General features: G+C 38.9%; 2 protein-coding genes across 7 annotated transcripts in view; both read left to right on the top strand.

The window, feature by feature from the left end:
* evlb (Enah/Vasp-like b) overlaps positions 1-15,650 on the top strand; it is a 49,294-nt gene extending 33,644 nt beyond the window's left edge. For 3 of the 4 annotated variants that reach the window (XM_044376792.1, XM_044376790.1, XM_044376793.1), the window contains 10 exons: positions 7,013-7,079; positions 10,941-11,008; positions 11,156-11,406; positions 11,561-11,658; positions 11,866-11,905; positions 12,277-12,328; positions 13,064-13,121; positions 13,213-13,273; positions 13,589-13,646; positions 14,594-15,650. In XM_044376792.1, the coding sequence (XP_044232727.1) occupies positions 7,013-7,079; positions 10,941-11,008; positions 11,156-11,406; positions 11,561-11,658; positions 11,866-11,905; positions 12,277-12,328; positions 13,064-13,121; positions 13,213-13,273; positions 13,589-13,646; positions 14,594-14,631 (791 nt within the window). In that variant the 3' untranslated portion in view covers positions 14,632-15,650. The remainder of the gene's footprint in view (positions 1-7,012; positions 7,080-10,940; positions 11,009-11,155; positions 11,407-11,560; positions 11,659-11,865; positions 11,906-12,276; positions 12,329-13,063; positions 13,122-13,212; positions 13,274-13,588; positions 13,647-14,593) is intronic. The other variant, XM_044376791.1, reaches the window with a different exon arrangement.
* Positions 15,651-18,181: 2,531 nt separating this feature from the next.
* Positions 18,182-23,641, top strand: yy1b (YY1 transcription factor b). Of its 3 annotated transcripts, none has more exons than XM_044376795.1 (6): positions 18,182-18,945; positions 20,219-20,381; positions 21,129-21,209; positions 21,596-21,656; positions 22,114-22,272; positions 23,430-23,641. In XM_044376795.1, exons 1-6 carry the CDS (start codon positions 18,381-18,383, stop codon positions 23,610-23,612), a joined length of 1,212 nt encoding a protein of 403 aa, XP_044232730.1. In that variant the 5' UTR covers positions 18,182-18,380; the 3' UTR covers positions 23,613-23,641. The 3 variants fall into 3 exon arrangements, with proteins under 3 accessions (XP_044232730.1, XP_044232731.1, XP_044232732.1); XM_044376796.1 differs by having other exon boundaries at positions 18,183-18,945; positions 20,231-20,381; XM_044376797.1 differs by lacking the exon at positions 21,129-21,209 and having other exon boundaries at positions 18,184-18,945.
* The last annotated feature ends 3,064 nt before the right edge of the window (positions 23,642-26,705 follow it).

Raw genomic sequence — 26,705 nt, 5'->3', positions numbered from 1 at the left:
TATTCTTGATGCTGTAATTTATGAATATAGCCAAATATTAATATAGTCCATATCAATAATAAATACAGAAATTTAGAGAGCAGCAGGAAGCCACTAATGAGTAATTTAGACTGCTGGTGCTCTGTCACACATCTTGTCTGCTAAAGCAGCTAACAGTTCCCTCACTCCATCCTCCATCCATGCTAAGTTTCTGCCTTAAGTTCAAATAAATATATTTTTCATCATCCTACTGCAGTCAAGTATTTATTCCGTTGCCATAAAGCAACGGAAATGGTAAAAGTTTACTGTAGCAAAATGTGGCTGTGGCTTGTAGAGAGTTTGCACATAACCTTAGACAGACAGTGTGTTTTTATAGCGTGTAGGTGTTTAGCATTAAAATATCTTGAGGATGATGATTAAATATTATCATTAGAAGTAGTAATAGCAGTCTGACAGAAATCAAGGCAGATATATAATTTGAAAATGGAAAAATATTTAATAACAACGACTAAAATAAGGAACAGCCCAAAGTCTAACTATGCGGTAAAGTATGCTACTGTACAGATGAGCACTCAGGTACATAAGTGCATTGAATTCAAACAAATTTGATTTTTAGAGCATGAATCTGAATCCGAGGCTGAACAAAAAAATCAGCAGCAGTGTGCTTCTCTGTAACTGTAATCTAACTGTAACAACCAACCCAATAAAATGCTTATATACAAACCAACAGAGCAATTGAAAGTTGAACATAAAAACAATAATAAATCTGAATTAATTTGCACATTCACACTGTAAAGTAAGTTACAGATAATATAGTTGTTTTTAAAACTATTATATTTCTTAACAAATACTTTTTGCTATAAACCAATTAAATGGTTTATAACACACTATAATGTAGTTTTAAGCAGATATAAGTGTTTATGAATGTATTTAACTCCTCCTGTGGGCTCCCACAAGTGGATGCTGGTATATAAACAGACCATGAAAGACAATATAGTAAAACACAGTTGTAATAATACAAAATATGTCTTTATAGGAGAGATTATAATTCCAGAAAGTAAGTTTATATATGCTTGTAACTATATTATTGTACTACATTATGCTTATGAATGCTAAATAGGGGAAATTAAAGTAAAGTTTTATATTTACTGCAGCTTATGTAATGGTGACACCTACAGTACTCTCCTCTGTCGATTACTTTGGTGAAATAATAACACAGCATCCGTGGAAAATGATAACTGAATGCAGATGCTGAGATACATGTATGATGTACATACAAGCATGATAATTGTAGGTGCAATTGGTATTGACCCTCGGTTAAGATCCTCACATCTTAGAGGATCAACTTATTTCCAGCAGACATTTCGACATGTCACTGCGGGGAAGAACACAGTTGTAATTTATGACATTAATAACAGTTATGTTACGCTGTGCTTGCTGGCTTGCTGGTATGACTCCCTGGGACACATCAATCGGACGGAGCCATCGTTAATGTTATTAGTTCCACCTGTGTTTTTCCCGCTATGATGACAAGTGCCTGCTGTGAAAAAGGTCTATTTAAAGACTTCTTTCAGCTGTGAATTATACACATACATGACAAGCAATCATATCCTCTAGAGCTGTGGGTGTATGTGTGTGTGTGAGAAAATGAGAGGGACAGACAAATATAAATTGGAGGTGATAGAATGAGAGACTGACAGACAGACAAGAGGATCACAGCTTGCCAGTCGTTACTCCAGCAGCAGCAGCAGCAACAGCAGCAGCGTGTCTTCCCCTGCAGTCCCCTCCAGCCTCTTAATTAGAATGAGTCATTGAGAGGATCTCCCCTGGGTCCCGTGCTAGAGAGCACATCTTTTCATCTGCCTAATAACACGGGACAGAGAACAAAGAGGCTCAAGTGACAGTCGCCAAACACAAGTGCACAAATACACAAGCGAGGGGTACACACACTCGACAGATAGACTGATAGCTTTTATGTAAGCCAGCTCACTAGAATACAGCAGCATGAAGAGGTATATTCAGTGTGCTTAGGGGCAATAACAATATCACGCACATTCACGGGTGCACATATTTTTTCTATCATACATAGCAAAGCATCTGATTTCAGCACTTCCCTTCCCTCCAGCTGATTATATAAGACACATTCACACCTTGTAAAGCAAAGATCAGGCTCCTGTGTGATTTTTCCTCCACTCTAAGCAGGTGTGCCTACCCCCTCTAGTGGTAAGGAGGTCAAACCCTGACCTTTATTCCTCTCTATTGCTCTTAAATTAGGAGATAAAGTGAATACATCATGAGCAGTATAATGCAGGAGAAGGGCTACAAACTCAAAGAATTATTACATTTCCCATACTTGTTTTGATACTGGGTGACTTGTAAAGACACTGCAGAACTGTAAGTGTAAAAAGGCTGGATATGTCAACCCTGAAGATCAGTCTGACTTGAGATTAAGAATAAGACCAATGTCAGTAGTTAGCTGATTGATGTTTGACGATCAGTTGATGAAGAAAAAATGTACTGTTTCAAGATTTTAGGACCGTTAAAATAATTAACTGAGTCAATATACCAATATATTAGTTACAGCTTCACAAAAGGTTATTTCATATCATTCTGTATTAAATATTTGGAGATCAGTTGATCAGGCTAAACAAGTAGTTTTAAGAGATATATTTGTATTTTTGTAACTACTGTAATGATGGACATACAGGATGTCATACATGAGTTTTGGCATTTTATAGAGTAAATGATTTGATGACTAACTGTGGAAACAATTTATACATCGAGAGTGAAAGTTGATTTTTGACCTTGGTAACAGTAGTTTACAAAAATCTCACTACAAGATCCAGTAGCTGTTCTGGAGCTTTCGACCGTATGACACAATCCTCCTCACCTGTTGCAGTTAGCCCAGTTGTTATTTGATGGTAGATATTTCTAACGAAAAAAAAGGACATTTGTCCATTTGTCTGTGTAGGCTTAAAGGTTGAGATTGAATATTCATTCTTGACCTTGAAGGAAGTAGTTTTAGCTGAATTGAGAATAAGAATGAGCTTTAGCTACAAACCTATTCTGTGGATGTTCTAGTCAAAAGTGCTCGACCTTTGGCTGCCATGTCAAATGCCAACTGCTCAGTGAATAAAACACATCCATTTTCTTGAGTGACATCTTCATTTGACAGCTCATCGGACAATCCTCTTACGTGAGTCTCAGTATGAACTAGGGATGTGGATCAGCTCGCTTTAATATGATGTGTGTGTGTGTAAGTGGCATTAGACTGTGCAGCCTAAAGACAAACCTGACCTTTTGAAACATGAACCGGTGATGCTCGCTGCGCTGCTGCTGCTGCCTGGAGGTGTGCGTTACAAGGAGATGACAGATGATACTGTCTGTGGCTGGGTGTGGAGGAGGGGATGGAGGGAAGAGGGAAGCAGGTGAGGAGAGAGAGATGTAGGTGATGGAGGAGGTGGAAGAGGAAGGGCAGGTGAAGGCGAGAGATGGTCAGCAGGGAGTGGATTTGTCAGTGTCTTTGTGTTTGCTACAGCCGGTTCCTCTTCTTCAGCATGTCATGTAGGTAGCAGAGCTCTGTGTGTCTGTGTGTGCCTCAACTTCTGCATGACAATTACAATTTTAAGTGTGTGTGTGTGTAATTAGACTATGTTCAAAGTTGCTGTGTCTATCCCTACAAGAGTGTGACTTGCTTACATTAACTGGCAGTTAGTGCTGCCATCAGCTGGTATGATTTTAATAAGCGAAGGCCAAATTCACTTTAAAGTCAACAATCATTTACTAAATAATGTAAATTAACCCAACTTTATCCTGTTATTGGTGCTCCATAACAGCAGTTAAAGAGTGAGTAATGAGTAAATGTAATGTTAACATACTGGTACTATGCGCGAAGAGTAAAACATAGCCCTTTCAATATATCAAGCTACTTTTTAGGGCTTAGATTAGATATGATCTTTGTGACTTTGTGACTTTGAAAAGGCTGATTCGATAGAGTTTACAAAAATGTTTTTTTAATAGCAAACAACTTTTTAATTCTTAGTGGTGGAATAACAGTGTAACATACATACAGCAAGAACTGGATTGAATCTTGTGTCAGAGCTTTGTCTTTATTGAATCCTGGAGTTTGATGTGTCCATTTATGCTGCATGTAGGTATATAACATTGAAATAATCAGTCAGTTAATTGATATACAGAAAAAATTATTATGATAATCAATTAGTAGTTGATTGAAAGTAGTTTATCAAGCAAAGACTATTTTCCAGTGGCAACAATTGCTGATTCCTTATACATAAAAGTGAAGACATACTGTTGATGATGGAAGAGAACTTGTGATTCCCCACTGACATTTTATTGATTAAACGTTTAACAAAGCCAACATCCATTATCATCCAATTCTCATTGCTCTTAGCCAATAAAAAATACACTATTTTAAAGTTTGAATTTGGCCTAGTTCACTTCAATGAATCGGTAATGTCAAGTTCTGACATACATGTTGCCAAGTGACAGAGTAAAACATGCAGCATGGCTGACATGACCGACACATTATACATGCTTTTTGGGTTTCAAGAAGGTCTGCTTGGGGGATATCAGAACCCTAATTGGCTTTAAATTAACTGTAAAATGAACAAATACAGGGACTAAACTTCTCCAATAGTTTTACTATTTTAAAGTGACAAAGTCTAAGTAAAAGCAACATAGTGTTGAGCTTCCTATGTGCACATGCACAAACATGGTTAAAACTACTATTCATGGGTAAACTCATTATGAAACTGTATTTGTAACATTTTGTACTGTAAAAGTATACTAAAGATATGAGTTGACATAAAAAATGTAAATTAAAAAATATTCTATTGAGTGGAAAAAATGTTGGTAAAGGCTGAAAAAGTAATCAGTAATTGGATTGATAATGAAAATAATCATTAAGTGCAGCCCTGATGTATGTATGTGTCATTTAGGGGAAACAAAGTTGTAATTTGTTGGCTTGTCTGTGGTTAAACAGTGTGTGTGTGTGTGAGTAGGGCGAGGTATCAAATGGGAGGCATGAGTCAGGTCTTTTGTAGTCCTGTGTTATTTTGGGGTTTCTGTTACTTGATCAATGGCGGCCATTAGCACCGTCGGCTCGCCAGAGAGTCACTTCCATTAGAGATGTGAGCAGTGGAGAGTATCGTCAGTGAGTATTGACCCTGAAAAGGGCCTGACTGCACTGAGCTACTCTATAAAACTGTTACGTAAGAACCTTTTGGATGTTGACCCAAATTATCTCTGTTCAAGCCTCATTAAAGGATGTTGTTTTTGTAGAGACTGATGACAACTTCCCATTAGCATTTAATAGCGGAGCAATCATAAATCAGCATGAAGTAAAACTCTTACCGCTGCAGGGCTTCTCATTCACTTCCATAAACTGTGTCAAAAAGAATAAGTGACTGAGCTACTTTTAGAAGGTTGATGGTTTCGTTTAATTTTTCAACTCTTAAAAAGACCCTGGTGCCAAGTTACAAATGTGTGCGTAAATCATGAACCTTTCCTCTAACGTTGTTCCCAGGAAGAACAATGAAGATTAATGTCCCAGAAGAGTTAAGTGATGAAGAAAGTTTCACTGAAAGCCGGTGATTCCTTCTGATTTGATTGTACTCCCTGGGTTGACGTCCTCTTGTCCTCATCTTATCATGTCTTAAATTAATTACATTTCCTATCCATCTCTCCATCTGCAGATCTCATTCACGGTGTTAAATGGATTACATCGCTAGTGCCTTGTAGCTCTTGTCACATCATAAGCAAGAGTGGGGGGGGGATACTAGAGAGAGTCGCACATCTTTGATTATGAGCCTCCTCTCCTGCGATGTCTGTGCATCCGATACACTGATTTCACATCTTTTAACACAGAACTGTCCCATGCGATTGAGTTGAAATTAGGAGGGATGATGCAGCGTTCTTTAAAAAAAAAATTAAGATTTCAGTCAGTGCTTCACCGCAAGCACTGCACCAGACCTGCTTGCAATGTATAAACCAGGACGGCCCCTCAGGTCCTCTGGCACGAGTCTTTTAGTTGATCCAAAGTCCAGAACAAAAACTTTTGATGAGGCAGCTTTTAGTTTTTATGCTCTGAACAGTTGGTACAGTCTGTCTGAGGATCTGTGAGCAGCTGAAAGTGTTTATCTCTAAACATAAACTTAAAAAACAACCTCTTTAGCCTGGCTTTTGATGAGAATGTTTTAGGGCCATCATTTATTTTATTTAATTTCTTATTTTGCTGTATTGATGTTTTAAAATGTTTTATTTCCTCTTAACTGTTTTGTGTGTCATTATCTTTGTTTGTTGTTTTTTTTATTATGAGCTCGTCAGTCACCTAAAAAGCACTTTGAATTGCACTTACCTATATGAAAGGTGCTACACAAATAAAGTTTGATTGATAAAGGGCATGCTGAAATGATGGTCAAACTCAGATGTCTCCTGTCACCTGTGAGGCTGCACTGCAGACAAACTTCCTCTGTTTCCAATTCAGGGCTGTCTGTTCGAAAATAGCAGCTTAAACACACACCAGACTTCATTTGCCTGCTCTGGTTTTACTTCCCCCTAACATTTGACCCACCAGCAACTTGCATTTCAAGATATACAGAGACATTTAGTTTCAAATAACCCTTAGTATTAATAATCAAATAAAGCATTGTGTATATCTAATAGAGCATTGTAGGTAACAGACAGTGTGACAGCAGGGCCAAGCAGCTCCGTCGACATGTGCAGACACACTTTGGATTATGTTCTGCTCGCCTTCAACAGTACAAGTGGATGAATCAATTTATGTCCCTTTACCTTGAGTGAGGGATTAATATGCTTTTCATTTTGCATTACTCATTACAGAAGAAAGAGCACATAATGATCAACTGCTGTTTAGTTCCCTCTCATTCAGTAGTTAATTGTCTTGACTGGTGCTAATTTTAATTAACATTACAGTGCTTGTAATGGATTATTCAGGTCAACTTCATTTAATCTGTGTCTCTTTCTGTCTCCCTGCTTTCATTTGCATTTTTAGGTCCAGCTGTCCAGCGCCAAGTCCAGAACGGACCAACTTCAGATGAGATAGAAGCTCAGAGAGCAAGGTAAAAGTTTGCTGAAATAATTTAAAAAATCATGTTTAGAGAAAACTCGGCTTCATATCTCAGAGCTACAAAATGCAAATTCTAGAAATCAAGCTAGAGCTAGCATGAGACTCTCCCTCTCCCTGCTCCGTCACCCGGCCCCTCACCTGTATCCTCGTGGTCGTGGACATCCAATGTATTGATTTCTCCTCTGGGACTGGAGAGGAGTTTATATTGATTGACAGCTGTGAGCTCCCACCCCAGACTTTGACCTCCTCTGATTGGTTAGAAGGGTGAGGCTCACTTAAAAACTTGAGATGAGAACATCTCTGCACTGCTGCCACGCTGTTCAATGAGCCTGGGTCACAGAAGTCCTGGACAACACCGCTCCACAATAACATATGCTTTGGAGCATATTTCAATTAAAAAAAAAAAAATGAGAAAAAACTCACATACTGTAGCTTTAGGTATTTCTCTGTAACATTAAACCAACATTCATTTGGACATTTAGAGACATATTATCACCTTTTAAACTGATATGGTGAACATGTTAGCAAACAGTCGCTAATTTACACATCCAGCAGAAATGTCTCTCTGGCCACCTGATGAATTTAAGTCTAATATTCACACTCCTTTTATCTCTGTTTTGGTCTCCACCAACTCCTGAGATAACATCTGGCTCTTTAGCTGCTAAATGCAACACTATGTTCACAGGCAAGTCACTTACTTTGTCAGTCTCCCGTTTGCGTAGGTAGTGTAGAGTGGGTTTTTAGAGCTTTTTCACTGAAAACAGCTGCCTGCTGCATCTCAGTCCTGATTGAGGCACTGAACTGTGTGACATCCCATTTTTCCAAGTGAGCCCTCTGTCCACTTAAATCAGTGACAAGAGCACAGACAAAAGCACAAATACAAAAGCCTCTTGAAAAATTACCGAAACTGTTAAAACTGTGGCAGAAAACTGTGTATTCATGTAAGATCCCATCACTTTTAATAAGACACTCATTGAGAAAATAAGTTTTCAGGGCCTTTTAAATAAGAGATGAGAGAGGAGCACTTTCTGGAGATAAGCAATGCAACAAAGAGTGACACTCCAAAGACTTTTAAAGGAGTTTAAAAAAACATTTTTGGCTATATTTAGAGCCTCACACCTGTGTTGTGACATTTACCATCTGTCTTCTTAAATGTTTACTGGTGAGACTTCTTGTACTTCAGTGAAGGTATGGTGGCTTTTGTTCAGGACATTTTACTGGATTATCTCCAAACCAGTGGATGAACTAATAATTTAGCGTGATGATGATAAATAAATGCAATGTTAAACTACTGAAAACAGACCAACTCACTATACCACGACCGCTCAGACTCACTACCACCTATGACTGTGCACTAAGCCGAGGCAGAGCTGAGGAGACTGACTCCCTATCGTTACGTCATATGACGCAATGTTCGAAAAAAAAGCGTTTTTAGGAGCTTTGCTCAAAACGGCCACTTTTTCCTCTGAATATGTGCCCTTATGTCTTGTAAAACATATTAAATCCTGCATTAACTTTTCACATGGTCATTTTCACACAAGGTATAAGTATAACTTTTGTAAAAACTGAAATTTGCTCTTTAAGTGAAAAGTCCAAACGGCGCAGTGGTTAGGATTAGAGTAGTAAATGCAGTCCTTTGTGTCTGACAACCTGTCACGCAGTGAGAATATGAACTCTAGCAGCTGAGATAAGCAGGCAGCTGCCCTCAGTTCTCTTTCATCCCTCTTCCCCACATAATACCCTCAGTCTCCCTCACAGTACTGACTCTCATGGACGACAGTCAGATAAAGACAGTGAGCTTTAAAAGTGGCTAAAACACATAAAGTTCTCTCTGAATCTTAGTGGCAGATTAAGGAATCCAAAATAATGGATGAGCAGTATTCAAAATGATGCTTGAGGCAGTTTCCATGGCTCACGAAGCGGCTTGCATTTCTTCCACTGTGGCTAATATTCCTCTCTCTTTCCTTGTCTTCCAACAACTAGGTCTTTGTTGCTGTTTTTAAACCTATTTCTGCTCCTCCTATTTGTTCATCCAAATGCCAAATGCCAGGGCTTAAGAGAACAAATATGATGGGAGTTAAGTCTCTATCTGATCCCATGTCTGCTAAACTCTACCTCTGGCACAAAGGATTACAGCTGTGATTGTGAGGGGAGATTGCGTTTATACATGTGGGTTTGGGGTTTGTGTCTGTGTGTCAGCGGATGCAAATTAATTTGACTGAGGTCTCTCCAGTGGTAGTGAGGCACTATTGCTCAGCAGCTCTTCTCCTGCAGCGTGCGCTGCTGTCACATCGGGGAGGTTGCTGGCTCAGCAGATCTCCTCTCCAACACACAGCTGGAAAATTCCACTTCCTCTCTGTGAGCTGTCTCCTTTCTCCCTCTCCTGAGTCGTGACATACATATGCTTCTCACATCAAAGACAAGAGATGTGAGGGAGAATGAGGAAGGTCTGACCGGGGTTTGCAAGGGGGAAATTGGAAATGGACAGACATGAAGGACGGAGAGTGACGTGGGTTTGGACAGACGAAGAGAAAGATGTTTGTTTTATACTGTAATGGTTCAGATGAAACTGTGCAGCAAGGCCAAAACATTATATTATAGATAGGGAGATGGCTTCAAGTCACATAAAGTCAACAAGCTACTCAGATTAAATCTGCCTTCAGTATGATGACAGCAACAGAGAAAAGATCATATCTGCTGTTATTAAGAACCAAATTTGCACAAACAAATTAATGGAGATCTCTATACACACCAGAGATAAGTAGATGAAACTAAAGATGCCACCGAACAGCAGCAACTCTCTAACAAAGAATTGTCAATTATTTCTGACACCATCTGACACATCCGTAATATGAAAGGTGTCGCTCGTAATGAAGAACTAAAAGAGAAATGCCACCTGACTCTGCAGTTTCCTTCAGCTCTATGGAGTGTTTTAGCATCTTTTAGCTCATTGTTTTGGTTTTACGGCCCACAACTTTACTGTTTTAGTTCACTCTCACTGGTCTCATCAGCATCCAGACACAGCAGGCAGCTGTTTTATGCAAAAAAAGCACAGATAGATATACTGTACGCCACCCGCCCAGCACCAAACAACAGACAGACAAAGTTAGCAACTAGTTGATGAACTTAGTAGCGCATTTAGCAGCTAAAAGGCCAGATGGAGTTGGTGGAGACCAAACCAGAGCTTAAAGGAGAATTAATATTACAGAGAATATTGGACTCACATTTGTCAGGTGGACACAAACATGAATCCAGATGAATGCCGATGTTGCTTCTTGTCTGCTGGATGTGCTAACGTGCAACTGTTTGCTAACATCAGATTAACTAAAGTGATAATATGTTAATAGTGTGTGGCCAAAAACTGCTTGAGAAAGTAATGAGAATATGTAGTGTAATTAAATTCCTAATTCATAAATTCATTAAACATGTAGACATGATTTAAGCCAAAAGAATTTGAAAAGTGAGACGCAGCTGAAGACCTACAAGCAGTCTTTTTGTAATTTTTCCTCTACTATTTGTTTTAAAAAAAAAAAAACACTAAAAGAATGGAAAAGAAAGGAATAGACTACAAATTACATTCTTGAAGCTTTTATCCTTACTATATTTAGTACTGTTCGGTCACAACAGATCCGTTAATTACTGGGTTGGAAGATTTTACTTGCCACTACTCTTTTGGCCTGCTGATGGTTGAAGATTCCTGGAGCAGCTGTAAGCCAGGAGGACTTTTTTCTCCGGCTGCCACTGTGACATGAAGATGGCTGCATTGTTCCCGTAGGAGAGTAAGATGACAGAATCGCGGACATGACAGTTGTGATATCAAGTGACCAGCTGTGTTTCCTTCGTGTCCCTGTAGGCAGATGATGGAGCAGCAGCAGCAGATGCAGGCACACATGGAGCGGGAGCGACGGTCCTCCAACTCAGGTACTCTAAGAACACAGGTCTCAGTAAAATATGTTTTCATTTAATCATTTAAGTACATCAGAGCCCAAATACTCCTACAGTTATAGCTACATATGAATTGACCACACTGATTGTCCTCCATCTTCACTGGTCTCAAACTCTCTCCAGGTTCTCCTTTCCAAGGCCACCCTGCTGTGCTCTCCGTGGCCCCTCCAGTCATACCTCCTCCAATGAACATGGGTGGTGGACCTCCTCCCCCTCCACCACCACCAGGACCTCCTCCGCCTTCAGCAGGGGCACCCCAGCCTCCTCTCCCTCCTCCATTGCCCATGGGTGGAGGGAGTCACGGGGATGAGCCCCCAGCCCAGACGGGACTCGCCGCTATGATCGCCGGGGCCAAACTGCGCCGCGTTCAAAGAGTGAGACACCAATTTATCTTTGTGGCTTTGATGTTTTGATGAAATTTCATGCAGGATATAACTGGATTATCTCTGCCAAACCTGACTGACATACTTGAAAAGGTTTTTATTTGTACATATCAGACAGTGACACGTAACTTTCTCCTCTCCTCAGCCTGAGGACAGCTCTTCAAGCGCCAAAAACGATGCCAACCGGACGAGTGGAGGGAGCGGAGGGCTGATGGAGGAGATGAACGCTCTGTTGGCGCGAAGGTCAGAGCAATGAGTTCAGGAAATCCACAAAAATCAATTTGACATCCTGCTACCTCATTAGTATTATAATTGTTCACTGAAGCCTTTAATCAATGTGTGTTTCAGTGTCGATCATGAGTGTTTATTATTATTATTACACTAGACTATTGACATGCAGGATTTAGTTGAAGTGCCTTGTTCTTACTTGAGGCTTCTTCTTGCTCCCAGAAGGAAAGCAGCTTCAGAGAAGCCAGAGGACAGCCAAAATGTGAGTGAGACGGTTCATGAAGACACTTTGAATTACAATCATAATTAGGATGATGATTGAAGTAGGGATCATAATAATGTTTGATGTAATTAGGTGAGCATAATACTGCAATGATCATTTTTACTTTGTTTCTTAATTTTAATTAATGGTGATGAAAAGATAAATGATTATGACAATGAGGGAAAAATTACAAAGAAAGGAATCAGATAAAATGAGTCTGTACTTGGTTTTTTTGCATTTGAGATTAATAAATCTGATGTGAGTCTGTCAGTTTACCTCAAAACAAGAAAATGTTAGTCTTAGTGATGATGATGATGATGAGGATGGTACTGTTGGTAGTGATGCTTACTGATCCTTGTGTCTTCTTGTAGGATGACCCAAATTCTCCGTCACCCAGCACCCGGGGTGGACAGAACGCCACAGGTGGGAAAACTGAGCACAGTAAACCATCTACAGTTTGTTTATCTCCTCTTAGTCTCAGAAAAGTCAAACATAATAAATAATAAAACCAACTGCAGGCACAAAGAAACACATCCAATTCACAATTTATGTGCTTAACCCAGCAAACTGGAACTGGATTATATAAGAATCATTCACAACCATCCGGCATGAAGTCTTCATCTATGTACTGCATGTATTCAAGGAGGTTGGTCATTAGAGGATAGGGGTGATGATGCTCCTTTATATAATGAAATATTCAGTTGAAACTAAATTGTTTAATCCATAAATATTCCTGTAGAAGCCTGACAGAGTCAAAGAGTAAGGACGATGAAGATCATACAGAGAAGAATATATCAGTGATTTTTAAAATGCATCTAAAATGCAATTAAAATGTGAAAGTAACTCTGGAAAAAGTAAGAAATCAATAAGACAAGTCAGGATATAAGGGGGGGAAAAAGGAGTAATTATGATCCTAGTGATGATCATGATGACTGAACAGTGTTGGAGTATCTGTAGCAGAGTAACAAACTCTCACCTGCTTTTACTGAGCCCTGTTCTTGCCCTTTCAGTCAATGTATTACCTCCATTTTTTTGTCTGAGTGTCTGTCTGTTGGTATTTTCCTCTGTACATCTATCTGTCTGAGAATCTACTCGTCTGAGAAGTGTCAGTAAATCCCCGCCGGTTGTTCTGTCTAACCCTTCTCCTTTGTCATCTAGATGGTGCAAAGAAGCCGTGGGACAGAGCTAACTCTGCAGACAGATCAATGGTTTCAAGGTGAGATTTGGAAGCACCGCAGCTTGTTGGATATGCCTGTGAAGCAGAACGACAGAATCTCACAGAGAGTTTTTTTTTTTTTATTATGCAGGGTACGGCCTGTTGGGAGCGGCGGTGACACAGACTCGTTAGACCTTGATAGAATGAAACAGGTAAAGGAAAGACACTGTAATGACTGCACACTGATTCAAAGCCAGAATATGAAATTAACACTAAGCACCAGCCAACATTTGGATGAGGCTTGTACGCTTTTTAATCTTCTGTTTTGGCATGTCACCGCTTTCCTGTCCAAAAATGTTTCCCATCCAAAAATAGCTTGTTTTCCAAAAGCTAAAAAGGATGGAAAAAACTGATTCCATTTTTTTGCTCTAAACATTTGCTTCCTGTATACAAAGTTTTATATAGTTAATAAATAAATATGTGGTGTATTATCAACTTATTTTATCAAATTGTTTGTGCCACATCAGGAAATCTTGGAAGAAGTGTTCCGTGAATTGCACAAAGTGAAGGATGAAATCATTGATGGTATGTTTGATTTTTTCTTTTCAAAAAATAACACTAAAGAGGGATAATAATCCACATTTACAGGAACATGGTCTCTTTCCTAATTTATGCTAAAAAGACATATTTAATTGGAAATCTATCAAGTGGAATGATAGAAGTGAGGTCGTTATGTAGAGTTGTGACCACTAGGTTGCACTATAATCCCAGACAACTGAGCACTTAAAATGTTCCAACATTAAAACCTACAATATACTGTATACAGTAGACAAACAGGATGTTGTAGAGACAGTTGTTGCACTGATAATGTAATTGATGCTGAATAGATCTGATTAAACTCCTAAATAATGCAATATTCAGCCCTTAAGTTATTACACTAACTAACAAATATAGCCTAATATTGTAGACTGTTACACATACATTAGAAATATATTGTGTATATATACATATATTCTATTTTTTTTTTATCTCTGTGGGGTTTTTTTGCATCATTTGTTGGTTTGTTTACTGTCTCATTTCCGCAACTGCATTTGTAAGATCATTTTATAGAATGTTATAGCAATAAATTATATTAAACCACTAAATAATCCAAATTATTGAATAAATTATTACATGACAGAGACTGTGACACATATTTATACTAAATTATAATAAAATATATAATACATTACAAAATAATCCTAATAATTGAACAAATATTACATTATAGAGTGTGTAACACTTACATTAGACACATAATTAAACATTATGCACAAAATAATGACACAGTTGACTCATAATACAGTACTATATAATAATATACACACATAATAACATGTATAATATAATAATGTATAATAACTCATACATGATGCTGCACATTTTGATAAACTTGTTTTCTTTAACTCTTTGTCTCTCATGTTTTCCATCTAACCTGTATTATAAACCTAAACTTTGTTCCTATGTTTATCTTCTCTCTCTCTCTGTTGCAGCCATTAGACATGAACTCAGTCGAATTAGCACGACATAATCTTTCAGAGCCACTCCCCGACATGAACCACCTTTTTCGAACCGTCACCCCTGCAGCAGCTGCTGTGGCCCTGAGGAGGAGGAGGAGGAGGAAGAGGAGGGGGAGTCAAGAACGGAGGCCCAAACTGTGACATCTACTCATCCTGTTCAGCTGTGGTGTTGAAGCAACGCGGCAACGTTGCTGTAACACCCCAGACATGTCTGTGTAACGTTTGGCTTTGTTGTTTGTTTTGGGGGAGAAAGACGTGAATGGGGCACACTCTCGCACTGATTACTCTGATTTCTTAACGTTTCTGTCTGTTCGTTAGCCCAGTTCGCCCCTCTGTCCTCGGCCTGAAGGAAAATGGATAAAAATTCAACTTATTTTATTTGTTTTGCTTTTTTCACAAGTTTTTTTTAATTATTACTATCATTTTCATTATCATTACTATCATTTTTATGATTGTCAATGTTAATATGAGTAGTCATAGTCTAGTGAGTACGATGGTAATAATGAGGAAATGATCATGAGAATATGATAGTAATGATAATGTTGATTGTTATTATTGCACATCATTTTATGTCAGCTTTTTGTATTTTATATTGGTTGTTTTCATTTGGTTTTGTTATAGATACAGTTGCGAGCACATCCAAATGTTTTCTCACCATCTGACCTGGAACATTTTTTTTAAAAAGTTTTTTTTATCCTTTTCGCCAACACAGCTATGTGTGGAGCCATGGCAGAAAAAAAAACAGGCCTCGACCTACAAACAGAGGGTGGAATAAACTTCTTTGGATATTGCAATCTTATGAACAAAAAACAAAAAACAAAAAAAAAAAAAAAAGAAATAATACACCAGAGTATTTGTGATCATGTTGTTAATAAAATGTTTATTGGCTGCAAGGATATGGTGAAGTATTGTTCATTTTATTCTCTCCTTTTATGACAAAGTGCTTCCTGGTTTGACAACAAAAAAAAAAAAAAAGAAACGCACTAAAATGAATTCAAATAAAACTGTGAACAATGTCTTGGATAAATGAGGCCGTCTCTTTCCTTTTGTGTGTTTAGTGTTTGTTTGAGTACTAATTTAATGTCTGGGGCTTTTTGCCTGACTATGATTTTTACTTTCAGTTTAGTTTTTTTTTTTTTTTTTTTTTCCAAACACAAAACCTGCTAGTATTGAGTGGGTGCCAGATATCGGAGCTGGTGCAGCGCAGAGAAGTGGAAACATCTGAGCAGTTTCTGTGCAACCTTATTGTGCTATTTAAGTACTGCACACAATGTAGGATGATGTTGCACTAACATGCCCTGCTGAACATTTAATAAATAGATTCAAAACTACAAATAATCAAATAATTTTATACATTTTTTTTTTTACAAATTCATGTATGTATTTATTGACTATTAATGAATTAAATTCACTGTAGATGTTACATTCCTTGTAAATTGGTTGTAACACCAATTCATAGATTGAACCATGAGAGTTTGTTGTATTCCTTTGAGGCCCTAATTGTTGCAGCCTCTTGCATCAAATGAGTGTAGTTATAAATGTATAATTTCACTAAAACTACACGCTTTTTCAACTCCAGCATTTTAGCTTCCTAAATACAACACTAGCTGTCCACTGGATGCAACTGGTGGGAACATGAAGGCAGGAAGATGGAAATTAGCTCTCATTTTTTCCTACCAGAATCTGATTTTAAGGCATTGTCATAATTTCCACAGTTTTCTATGAATGTACAATGTTTGCCAGGCAGAATAATACACCCCAGGCTTCAAACAGACTCCTTTAGTCTACATGAAGTCAAGAAATTACTTTGGGATTTGAAAGAAAAAAAAGAAAATGTGATTCACAGAACTGTGCAGAGTTGACACCAAAATCCTCATTGACTCACAGAAGGCAGGAAACTGCTGCCGCACTGTTTTCTATGCAGGTCACACTCACATAAGTGATGTCACAGCAGGTGTTTACCTTCAGCTGTCAAAGGCAGAACACCTGCTGTGACATCACTGTTCGGGGTGCGGCCGCTGGTGCATCATGCTGGAAAGCTTGAACCCAAAAGACAGCAGTGCAGCAGCAGTTTTCTGCCTTTTTTCAGATGTAGTGTGGATGCAACCCTAAAACCAACAAACATGTCACATGAGTTGTACGGCATATAATCCGTATATAAACTAGATTTAAAGTGTCTGATGCAGCGAGGGTATATTTATTATATATAGAGTATATAGATACATACATACATATTGATTATATAGAGAATATATTTATTTCCATGTTAAGTACTTGTGTAATGACAATCACGTTGAATCTAATCTAAATACTTGAGGTCACAGGTCATAAAAATGAACCATTTTTTCTGGCTTGAAAAACAAAACTAAAATCCAGTTATTCTGGGGAAATAAGAGTTTGCTTCCTTTTTCATTTTATTCTATTCCAAGTGTTTTAGGTTCGGGGGCTGCTGGTCAGAGTAGCCTATACATTTCTGACACATAATTGTGGGCTTGAGTCACTTGTGATGGACATTTTCTAGCCTATTTTTGACAATTTATAGACTAAAGTATTCAGTAATTAATTTAAAACATAATCTATGCATGGATTTATAAATTAATGATAAAAATAGCTGCAGCCCTGTAACTAATGAACACTTAAATCTGCTGTTCAGTCCACTGACTGTTATTGTAATTAAACCACTATGAAGTGTATCAGCAGATCATGTTCAGATGAGTGTTTTGGGAGGCAATTGTAACTAAACTTCATGTCTATAAAGTTGTTTATTTTCACAATGGAACTTACAACAGATTTACCATTTCAACAACAGTAACAAGGCAATGTGCGCTCGAGGTCATGCACAGATCATAATACATCAATAAAGAAATAAAAAGCAAACCTAAACAAAATCAAATTTTTCACAGCTTCAGAGTTTGTGCAGTATTTTAGTGTGTCCAGGTAGGATTTTAAGTAGGACATGAAGATAGTAAAGTTGGGTTTCTGTTTTGCAAATTTGTTGGCATGTATGTGGAATTATGCTAATAAAGAAATAAGATAATAACATTTTTTACATTTTCTTGAGAGGCACTTAAAAAAAAACAAATAAAATAAATTCCATTTTGAGTTTGAGTTGAGTATCTAATTTTCTGTTTTAAAAAAAAGATTAAGGTCATACCAAAAAAGTCTGACTAAAGGTGAAGTCCCAAACAAGATGAGTTGTCGCTTCATCTGTGTGGTGACAGAAGAAACAAAGAGGAACGTTTAGCCTATATTTTACAATAACTGAGTGAACTGGATAACACCTGTGCAATATTTTCAGACACCTCTAGCACCTTATTTGAAACAAAACAATGTTTTTCCCCTCAAATCTATACCAATATACAGATTATTCCAAACCAATACAGTAGCAGGTTTACTAATTGTGCCCCTATGGATTATTTCCCTTATACATTTATTATTATTTTTTATACTCAAAAAAAAAAAGGATCTGAATTCCCTTTATATATATATAATTCTGGTGTAGTAGTTTGATAAAGTTTGGGGAACCTCCACTAGCATCAGCAGCACACTTATCGCTTCAATGAACTCTCGCGATGTCGCGGAGAGCATAGTGGCGACGAGAAGTGGCGTGGGACGGAGTGGAGAGAGTTGTTATCGGAGCAGAGGGAGAGCAGGAGCGGAGCAGGAGCCGAGCAGGGGGCGTGTGTGACTGTGTTTGTGAGGTCCGAAAACAGGAGCACAACACGGCGTGAATGAGAGAGGCAAGCTGGCGGACTTCAACATGGCATCCGGAGATACGCTGTACATTGAGACAGACGGCTCGGAGATGCCGGCCGAGATCGTGGAGCTCCACGAGATAGAGGTGGAAACGATACCGGTGGAAACGATCGAGACCACGGTGGTCGGCGGGGATGATGACGACGACGACGACGACGACGACGGGCAGCCCATGATCGCGCTACAGCCGCTGGTCACGGACGACCCCGGCTCCATCCACCACCACCACCACCACCACCAGGAGGTGATCCTGGTGCAGACCCGGGAGGAGGTGGTCGGCGGGGATGACTCGGACCTACACACGGGCGGCGGCGCGGGGTTCGAGGATCAGATCCTCATCCCGGTACCGGCTCCGGGAGTGGAGGACGAGTACATCGAGCAGACTCTGGTGACTGTGGCCGGGAAGAGCTCCGTGGGTCGGGTGAAGCGGGGAGGCGGCGCCGGCGGGAAGAAAGCAGGCAAAAAGAGCTATTTAAGCGGCGCGGAGGCCGGCGGAAGAAAATGGGAGCAGAAGCAGGTGCAGATAAAGACACTGGAGGGGGAGTTTTCTGTCACAATGTGGGCTTCGGGTGAGTAACGTTACCGTGAGGCCGGCCGTGTCTGCCCGCTCCGGGTGTTAGCAGTTACATGTTAGCCGTTAACTTGAGGCCCTCGCTGCTAGGGCGTTGTCCTGCTGCACCAGACTAGTTCCTGGAGTGGTTCGTTTGCACCGCCGTGAGAAGCGACAAAATAACGCATGTTTTCGGTGCAAAAGCCCGACTTAGCATATCGAAATGTTTTTGTTTTGAAGGGAGGCCATGTTTTAGGTGTTGCTGGGCGCCGCCATATTTCCCCGAGACTAGTAAGTATGGCGGCGGCCCCCGAAACAGAAAAAATGGCGATATAGACGCGGAGATGGCGGCGGTGCTTCTTTTGGGGAGAGAGAGAGACAGCAGCTAGGGTTTTGGGATATGTGCAGGCCGCAAGACTGTGGCGCACTTACTCCTGAAATGCAGCTGATATGTTACGTAAAGTGTGTGAACGTCTAAATACATGTGAAATGTTTGGAGTTATTTACCATTTAGCCAGACAACCATGTAGCAGTTAGCTGCTGCTGGTAGTTGACCAGGCAGTTTTGCATCAGGCCTCCGTGCAGAGTGATGCTACTGTGTGCAATGCAAATGTGTCAAGGTGGTTAACCCATCATCACTATAAGTAAGCATTATATCATAACTTATAGAGTTTATATTTGCTCGGGTTGTGCATTTCATGGCACGGCTACATTTAAAAACCTTTGGATAACACTTGTACCTAATCAGTGTGTTTTTAGAGAGCACACAGCAGCTATCTGAGGCTATTTTTAGTGCACTCTGCTGGTTGGTTCAGTAGTTATTATTTAGACTTTATTCAACACAGGCACATATTTGTTTATAAGTTTCACAATCAGAAATTAAGAATGAATACATGCAAACCAGATGTTAAGTTTATTGCACATCAAAGTGCTATTTTCTATATATTTTTGAGTTTAAAGGCAACAAACTGGGGTGTAATTGTTAGCAGGTTGGATTTATTATGTGTTTTTAGATTATTGTTAGGTTATTTCTTTTTCTATATGTTTAACTCTGCATGTTAGTCATGTTTCTTTTTGTTTTCATCAAATTTTGAGCAAACTGGGGTGTAAATAATACACCTGGACATACATTATGTCATTTTCTACTAATGTAATTATGCAACAATAATGTGGTGACTCATATAACCTGAGGGCCAAGGCAGCTGCAGATGTTTTCAGGGGGGGGGCCTCCCCTCAGGCTTGTAGGGAAATATCAATATGTTATGCGTTCAGTCTCTGTAATTTATTTTTAGATGACAATAAAGACATTGACCATGAGTCGGTGGTGGAAGAGCAGATCGTCGGGGAGAACTCTCCTCCAGATTACTCTGAGTACATGACAGGGAAGAAGCTGCCCCCAGGTGGCATCCCGGGGATCGACCTCTCAGACCCCAAACAACTGGCCGAGTTTGCCAGGTGAGAAAATTCACCTGTTTCATTCTGCTAGTGTCTATCTTATGTACTCGACTTGAGCATTTATGAGAATTTTGCTTCTTTATTTATTTATTTTTCTGTTGTTACTTACAGTTGGCAGACAGGCATGTCATTTTATGTGTTTATTACAAATACTGATTCATGCTATGTGTATAATTTGTATCAGGGTTGTTTATATTGTTATGACTGTAGGGCTGCAACTATTATTTTCATCACCTGTCTGTTGATTATTTTCTCAATCAGTTTTTATTTCCTACTAAATTGTCAAAAGGTAGTAAAATATGCCAACTGTGTGTTTGTTTGTTTTTTTACAATTATGTTTGACAAACAAAAACAGTAAATATTAGAAATGTTTGCTTGAAAAACTGAAACTGATTAATAATAATAAAATAGTGGTAGATTTATTTTCTGTCAATCAGTTAAATAATTAACCTACTAACCATTTAAACTTTAGCTACCGCCAGTAGACCAAAAGGAAGTTTTTATTTGAATAGATTTTGAGTAAATTAATAAATAATTGATCACAAAAAGTGTTTTGTTGACTCAAAGAGTCAAGTTGTGATTTTGGGGATGTCTGTTGCTCAGAGCTAAAGTGGCAAGTAGCAGTTATTTTCATTATTGATAATTATGCCAGTCATTTTCTCAGTTTATTGTTTAGAAAAAAGTGAAAAAATGCAGTTTTAAGAAACACTAGTTGACACATTCAAATTGATTGTTTTGTCCAACCAGGAGTCCAAAACCCAAAGATATTCAATTTACCACCACTGAAGACCAAGACCAACCAGCATATTTTGCAACAATTAACCGCAAGTAATAGATTATTAAAATTGTTGCAAAATTAATTGTCTTATTGTTTCAGTTCTGTAGCCTTGTAAAGTGCAAGTCAGCTAAATAGTAAAGGCCAGTGAATGTTCACAGGGAGTAGCTATCATCTAATTATTGACTATGATAACTTAACAGAATTTTTTTTTCACTCTTCTGTGCACATGTGCTGTCTGGAGGTGAAAGTGGAGAATGTAACAGGCAGCCTCTTACTGAGACTGGTTATTGATTAACCAAAAAAAAACAACAACAACATTAAAACTAGACTAGTAGATGAAATGAGCACTTATGTTTTAAGGGATGGCCTTGAGTCATGTCTGTTTTTGTTTATTAAAAACAACAAACCGTGTCCTTTTTTTTTTTTTCCTAAACAGGATGAAACCCAGGAAAGTCAAAGAGGACGATGCTCCCCGGACGATAGCTTGCCCTCATAAAGTGAGTCTGCTGATTGCCGCCACTTTCCAATAATGGGAGTTCATAGTTCCTGATCTTACATTGTTCATTGATTGCATTCTGTGTAACTGAACATTATTCTAAAGATGTAGAAGATAAACAAAGAAAGCACTTTAGTTTATTGTTTTTTTTATGTACTTACAAGAACAATCAAGCCGCTTCTGAACTCAACATGTTCAGCTAATGCAAAGAGCGTAATTCCCTCTATGAGCATTGCTCTAATGGAGTGTGAAGCTTCTGTTAACAATAAATTATCACTTCAGGAGAGAAAAAAGGATTTAAACCCGTTTTCAAAAATACAAAATGCTGCAGACTCCTCACATTTATATTTACGTACAAGAAAACAAAAACCCTTTTTGTGCACCACTTTAGAGTTTACAACCCAAGCTGTGCTGTTGGTCAACTCTGTTCTGCACTCTCTCTCTCTCTGGTCCCCCAGGGCTGCACAAAGATGTTCAGGGATAACTCAGCCATGAGGAAGCATCTCCACACCCACGGACCCCGCGTGCACGTCTGCGCCGAGTGCGGCAAGGCCTTCGTGGAGAGCTCCAAACTCAAACGTCACCAACTTGTTCACACAGGGGAGAAACCCTTCCAGGTTGGCATCTGGACTAACTTCACACTCCTCCGAGCACAGATAGTCTATTTTTACATTTTAAGCACATAAGCTCATTTCTATTTGAAGGCAAATTGAAGCGAAGGAGAACAGGATGATAAGTACACTTATATGGTTCAAAATGAACACCCACTAAGTTCCAAATGCCAGTAAAACTTTGGTGGATAAATCAAGTCATCCATCACACTAGTCTCTTCCTGATCTCAAACTTTAAGAGTCTGCTCCAGAATTTTACTCAATCTGTTTGTGAGTGAGATTTTGTCAGGTGTTTTTTGACCTTTTCAGTCGAACATTCGTGACCTTTAATTACTTTTGCTACGCCTTTCAAACTTTCCGATCTCGCACATACAGTATGTTGTTGATAGCGGTGGCAGATTCACCGTTCGGTTCGGAAATTCTTCTTCATTCTTTTAAACAAAAGATTTTCCACAAAGATAGATAAAAGTAAACTTCACATTTCTAGCCTGCGGCCATCGCCTCCGACTGGCTTTTTAATGTTTCCAGTGACGAGAATCCAGTAAAGCATTCTCACCAGCTGATGATCCACGTAGAAGATAATGAATCTATGAAGTAACAGCATTTTTTTTCTTGTATTGCAATGTAGAGCTAGTTAGCCTTAGTATTATAAGTATGATATTGAGAAATGTAAGATCAGACTGTTATGTCATTATGTCAAATTAAGCCTGTACAACTGCTTAGCTTACATAGTTGTCTGTAATTTCAAAGTCTGTTTTTACATTATTATTATTATAATTAGCATTTAGGCAGCTTCCACACTGTGGGGAAATGCTACACAGTGGATGTGGTAGTTGTTTTATTGTAACCTGTAACCCCACAAACTAATGTAGTTGGTTAATGATGAGCTTCTTGTCCTGGAAGTAACACTTGGATACTACTGTTGCTTAACATTTCGACTCTTTCTGCTTATTGTAGAGCAGAAAAACACACCGTTTAATCCATTCCTCGCACTTTATGTCTTGTGTTTTAAATGTTGTAAATGCAAAAAAATATACACCATCCTCCAAACTCAGCACAGTTACAGTTGCTAAGCTATGATTGGACAAACTGTCAAGTAAGCTCAGATGTCACGACACTGTATGATCAACTCTAAACTTTTTAACTCTTGTCTTTCCCTGTAGTGTACCTTTGAGGGCTGCGGGAAAAGGTTTTCTCTCGACTTCAACCTGCGCACACACGTGCGGATCCACACTGGAGACCGGCCCTACGTCTGCCCTTTTGACGGCTGCAATAAGAAATTCGCCCAGTCAACCAACCTAAAGTCTCACATTCTCACACACGCCAAAGCCAAAAATAACCAATGAGAACCCATCCACCACACAGACGGGGGAGAGAAAAAAAAAAAAAAGAGCGAGGCACACGTGAAACCTCTTTTGAAGACGGGAATGGAAAGCTTGAGACTTTTTGATTTCTATAACAAAAAATCTGACAGAGAAAAAGACTTTAAAAAACACTGAATTTCAGCTAGTTTTTCCTGCGTCCCCTTTCTTCTGCTGTCATATTGGATGAGGAACACAGTGACTGTTCCCCAAAGCCCCGGCCAACACGGTCCCTGTGTTTCTCCAGTGGCACTCTGCTGCCAGAAGATGGAACCCATGGACAAACATCAGAGACTTATTTTTACCAGAGCGAGCAGAGAAGCAGCAATCTATTGGTATTTTTATTTTGTCGCATAGCTTTTATTTTCCTCAAGTGTGCATATTGTACACTTGACTCAGGCTATGTTTAGTAAAATTGTGATCTTCTTTTCCTTCAGCATTATAAGATCGTACCTATGATACAAAAGGCTTCGGCATTGTATGACCTGTTTCACATGTATGAGAAGTTCAAAAACAGCTGTATGTTTGCATTTCCATACCCTCTTTGGTTGTATTTTTCTCTAACCACAAAATAACCTTGTATACTTGTATTGTATGGCTGTATTGAAATTACGTAGACATAGATAGAGGTGTGATTTAAAGTGTTAGCCAATTAAACTTTTAGTCATGAGTTGCTTTATATTTTCTATGGACTGTCTTTACACAGAGAAAATGAATAATATGAACTTACTCAGAGCCTGTCTCAGTTAAAGTATCTTAAAGCGTACATTGAATTGACTGCGAGACCATCACTTTCTTTGTTAGAATGTAATGTACAGACGTCAAACCATTAACTTCCTTTGTTGATATTTACACCCATGTATCTCAACTGCCCACAATAAAATGGGTCATTCCAACCCTGTCGAAATACTCAAAAGCTCTTGCTAAGTGTTGCTGTTCATTCTAGACATTAATTGTTGACTGTTCTGATCCTTGAAGACCCCTCCAGATATGTTTAAAGATGTATATAAAACACTACTTTGAATAATAATGTGTCTAATATGATTTTTCCACAAAAAACAGTATAATGATCTTGTTAAAATCCTTAAAATAACATCTACACCTTCTCCCTCATTAAAAATCCAGATCTATGAATATGCAAATATTGTTTATTTCAAAAGTTTACATGCTGGGCACAAGATGTCTCCTACTTCTCTGAAAAAAAAGTCAATTCTCATGGACTGTATGTGCGCTGGAGGGTTTAAGTTTCCACATCACACTTGTGTAAGTTGAATGCTGGACCAGGATCGGCTCCAAACTAGTAGTGATGTCACAAATCATGCTCGTAGGTGCACACAGAAACACAGAAAGTTTCCTTCTTCAGTAGATGAATATGAGAATAGTCTTCTAGTGTTAAATATACGTTATTCTGCACAGTGAAGCTCAAATATCCAACTGAAGTAACAAGAAGAAAAACATTTTTGAGTGGAGGGGGACTTTAAGGATTATATCAATGTTATGGCATATGCCTACCAGACGAAAAAAGCAAACTGAAGACGTTACCATGATGACTGTGATTACACAGTAGCCTCCATGTTTTAGATCAGTGATACCCAACCAGAGTTACATGTATGGAAAGAGTGTGGAGATCAGCTAATTTGAAAAAAACAAAACAAAACAGGAATTATGGTTCTTTGGTGATTTTGTTCTTTAAAAAAGTAAACATATTTGTATTTAGGAGGAGAATAAACACACAGTTGGGTCTGCAAACTGGTGTGAGACTGACTGTCACAATAACCAACGGGCTGGAGCTGACGGGACTCTGACAGGATACCTGAACACCACATGCTGCATTTGAGTTTTGCCTGAAAACTACAGCAAGTGAGTAGAGAAGTCAGAGCAGCTAGTAATGAATAAATGGTTGTACCTTTTATATAATTATTAACATCCAGTTTAGACATGGAACATGAAGGGACATTTAAGAGCATCAACAAATCTAGAAATAATGGAAAGCCTGTGAGATTTGTATTAAATGTGCAAAAAAAAATCACAAAAATCTAGGGCTACAGCTTTGATTATTTTCAGTATCGATTAATCTAAATCTTACTTTGTAAATGAATCATTTTTTGGCCTGGTCTTTGTCCTGTCAGACCAACAGTCCAAAACCCAAAGATTTTCATTTAGACTAAAAATATTCACAATTTAGAAGCAGGAATCAGTAAATGTTTGGCATTTTTGCTTAAAAAATTACTTAATCTCTCTAAAACTCTTGCTTTGAGTCTCAATTTCTGTCATTAGTGAACACACCACAGACTTCTTACAGTGTATTTTCTAGAGAAATCATAAGATAAAGTGGAAACACAAGTGCCATTCACTAACTCAGGATAACAGACTTTCTGAAAGCTGCATCAGCTCAGTGGGATTTCCTCCCTTCCTCCCTTCCTCCTTTCCTTCCTTCCCTCCTTCCTTCCTTCCATCCTTCTTGTTTCTCACGCTTGCAATTTCAAGTTTTACACATAAGTCTCTTCCTTTTTCTGCTCAGCCAGCAGGATTAGCACAACTGTCTACCTCAGCGTCCTGCTAAGATCCCGCTCTCTGGCCTGATCCTGTCCATCCTGCTGCAAACTCCAGACCAGACCAGCTCTCACTGCCCCCTCCTGGTAATAATCTGCAATGAACTTAACCAGCTGACAGTGCTCTCCATGGTGCTGATCCCCAGGCGGATTCAGCATCCAGCTGTGCTTACAACTATGCAATCAAGCCTCTGTGTGTGTCTGTGTGTGTAGTAAAATATGCTGTTTGAAGAGTTCCCTCTTGAGTTTCTTTTTCGAAAACTCCTCCTCTGTCCTCTTCGCTCTCTGACACGTAGGGCGATCCAAGAGGAGAAGAAAAACAAAAGTTGCTCTGTGTTTCTGGTGTAGAAATACATTGATTTAGCTATAGTGCATTCTTGATGTCTTATTGGATTTTTTAGACTCCAAACAGCTCAGACCTGCTGCTTGAAATTCAGCACCAGGTGCACTTTCCCTCTACCTGAGACCAACTTTGACTTGAGTGATGTGAAAGCCCCCACCAACCTCTGTGTGTGTGAGAGAGAGA

Source organism: Thunnus albacares, chromosome 16 (assembly GCF_914725855.1).
Source record: "Thunnus albacares chromosome 16, fThuAlb1.1, whole genome shotgun sequence".
In the NCBI taxonomy this organism is placed as follows: Eukaryota; Metazoa; Chordata; class Actinopteri; order Scombriformes; family Scombridae; genus Thunnus; species Thunnus albacares.
This window is presented reverse-complemented; position numbering and strand designations above follow the sequence as displayed.

Bases quoted from the DNA above. Each gene is read 5' to 3' on its own strand.
- yy1b (XM_044376795.1), top strand. From the start codon at position 18,381: ATGGCATCCGGAGATACGCTGTACATTGAGACAGACGGCTCGGAGATG. The intron at 21,210-21,595 runs GTAATAGATTAT...TTTCCTAAACAG, and splicing joins TTTGCAACAATTAACCGCAA to GATGAAACCCAGGAAAGTCA. The intron at 22,273-23,429 runs GTTGGCATCTGG...CTTTCCCTGTAG, and splicing joins CAGGGGAGAAACCCTTCCAG to TGTACCTTTGAGGGCTGCGG.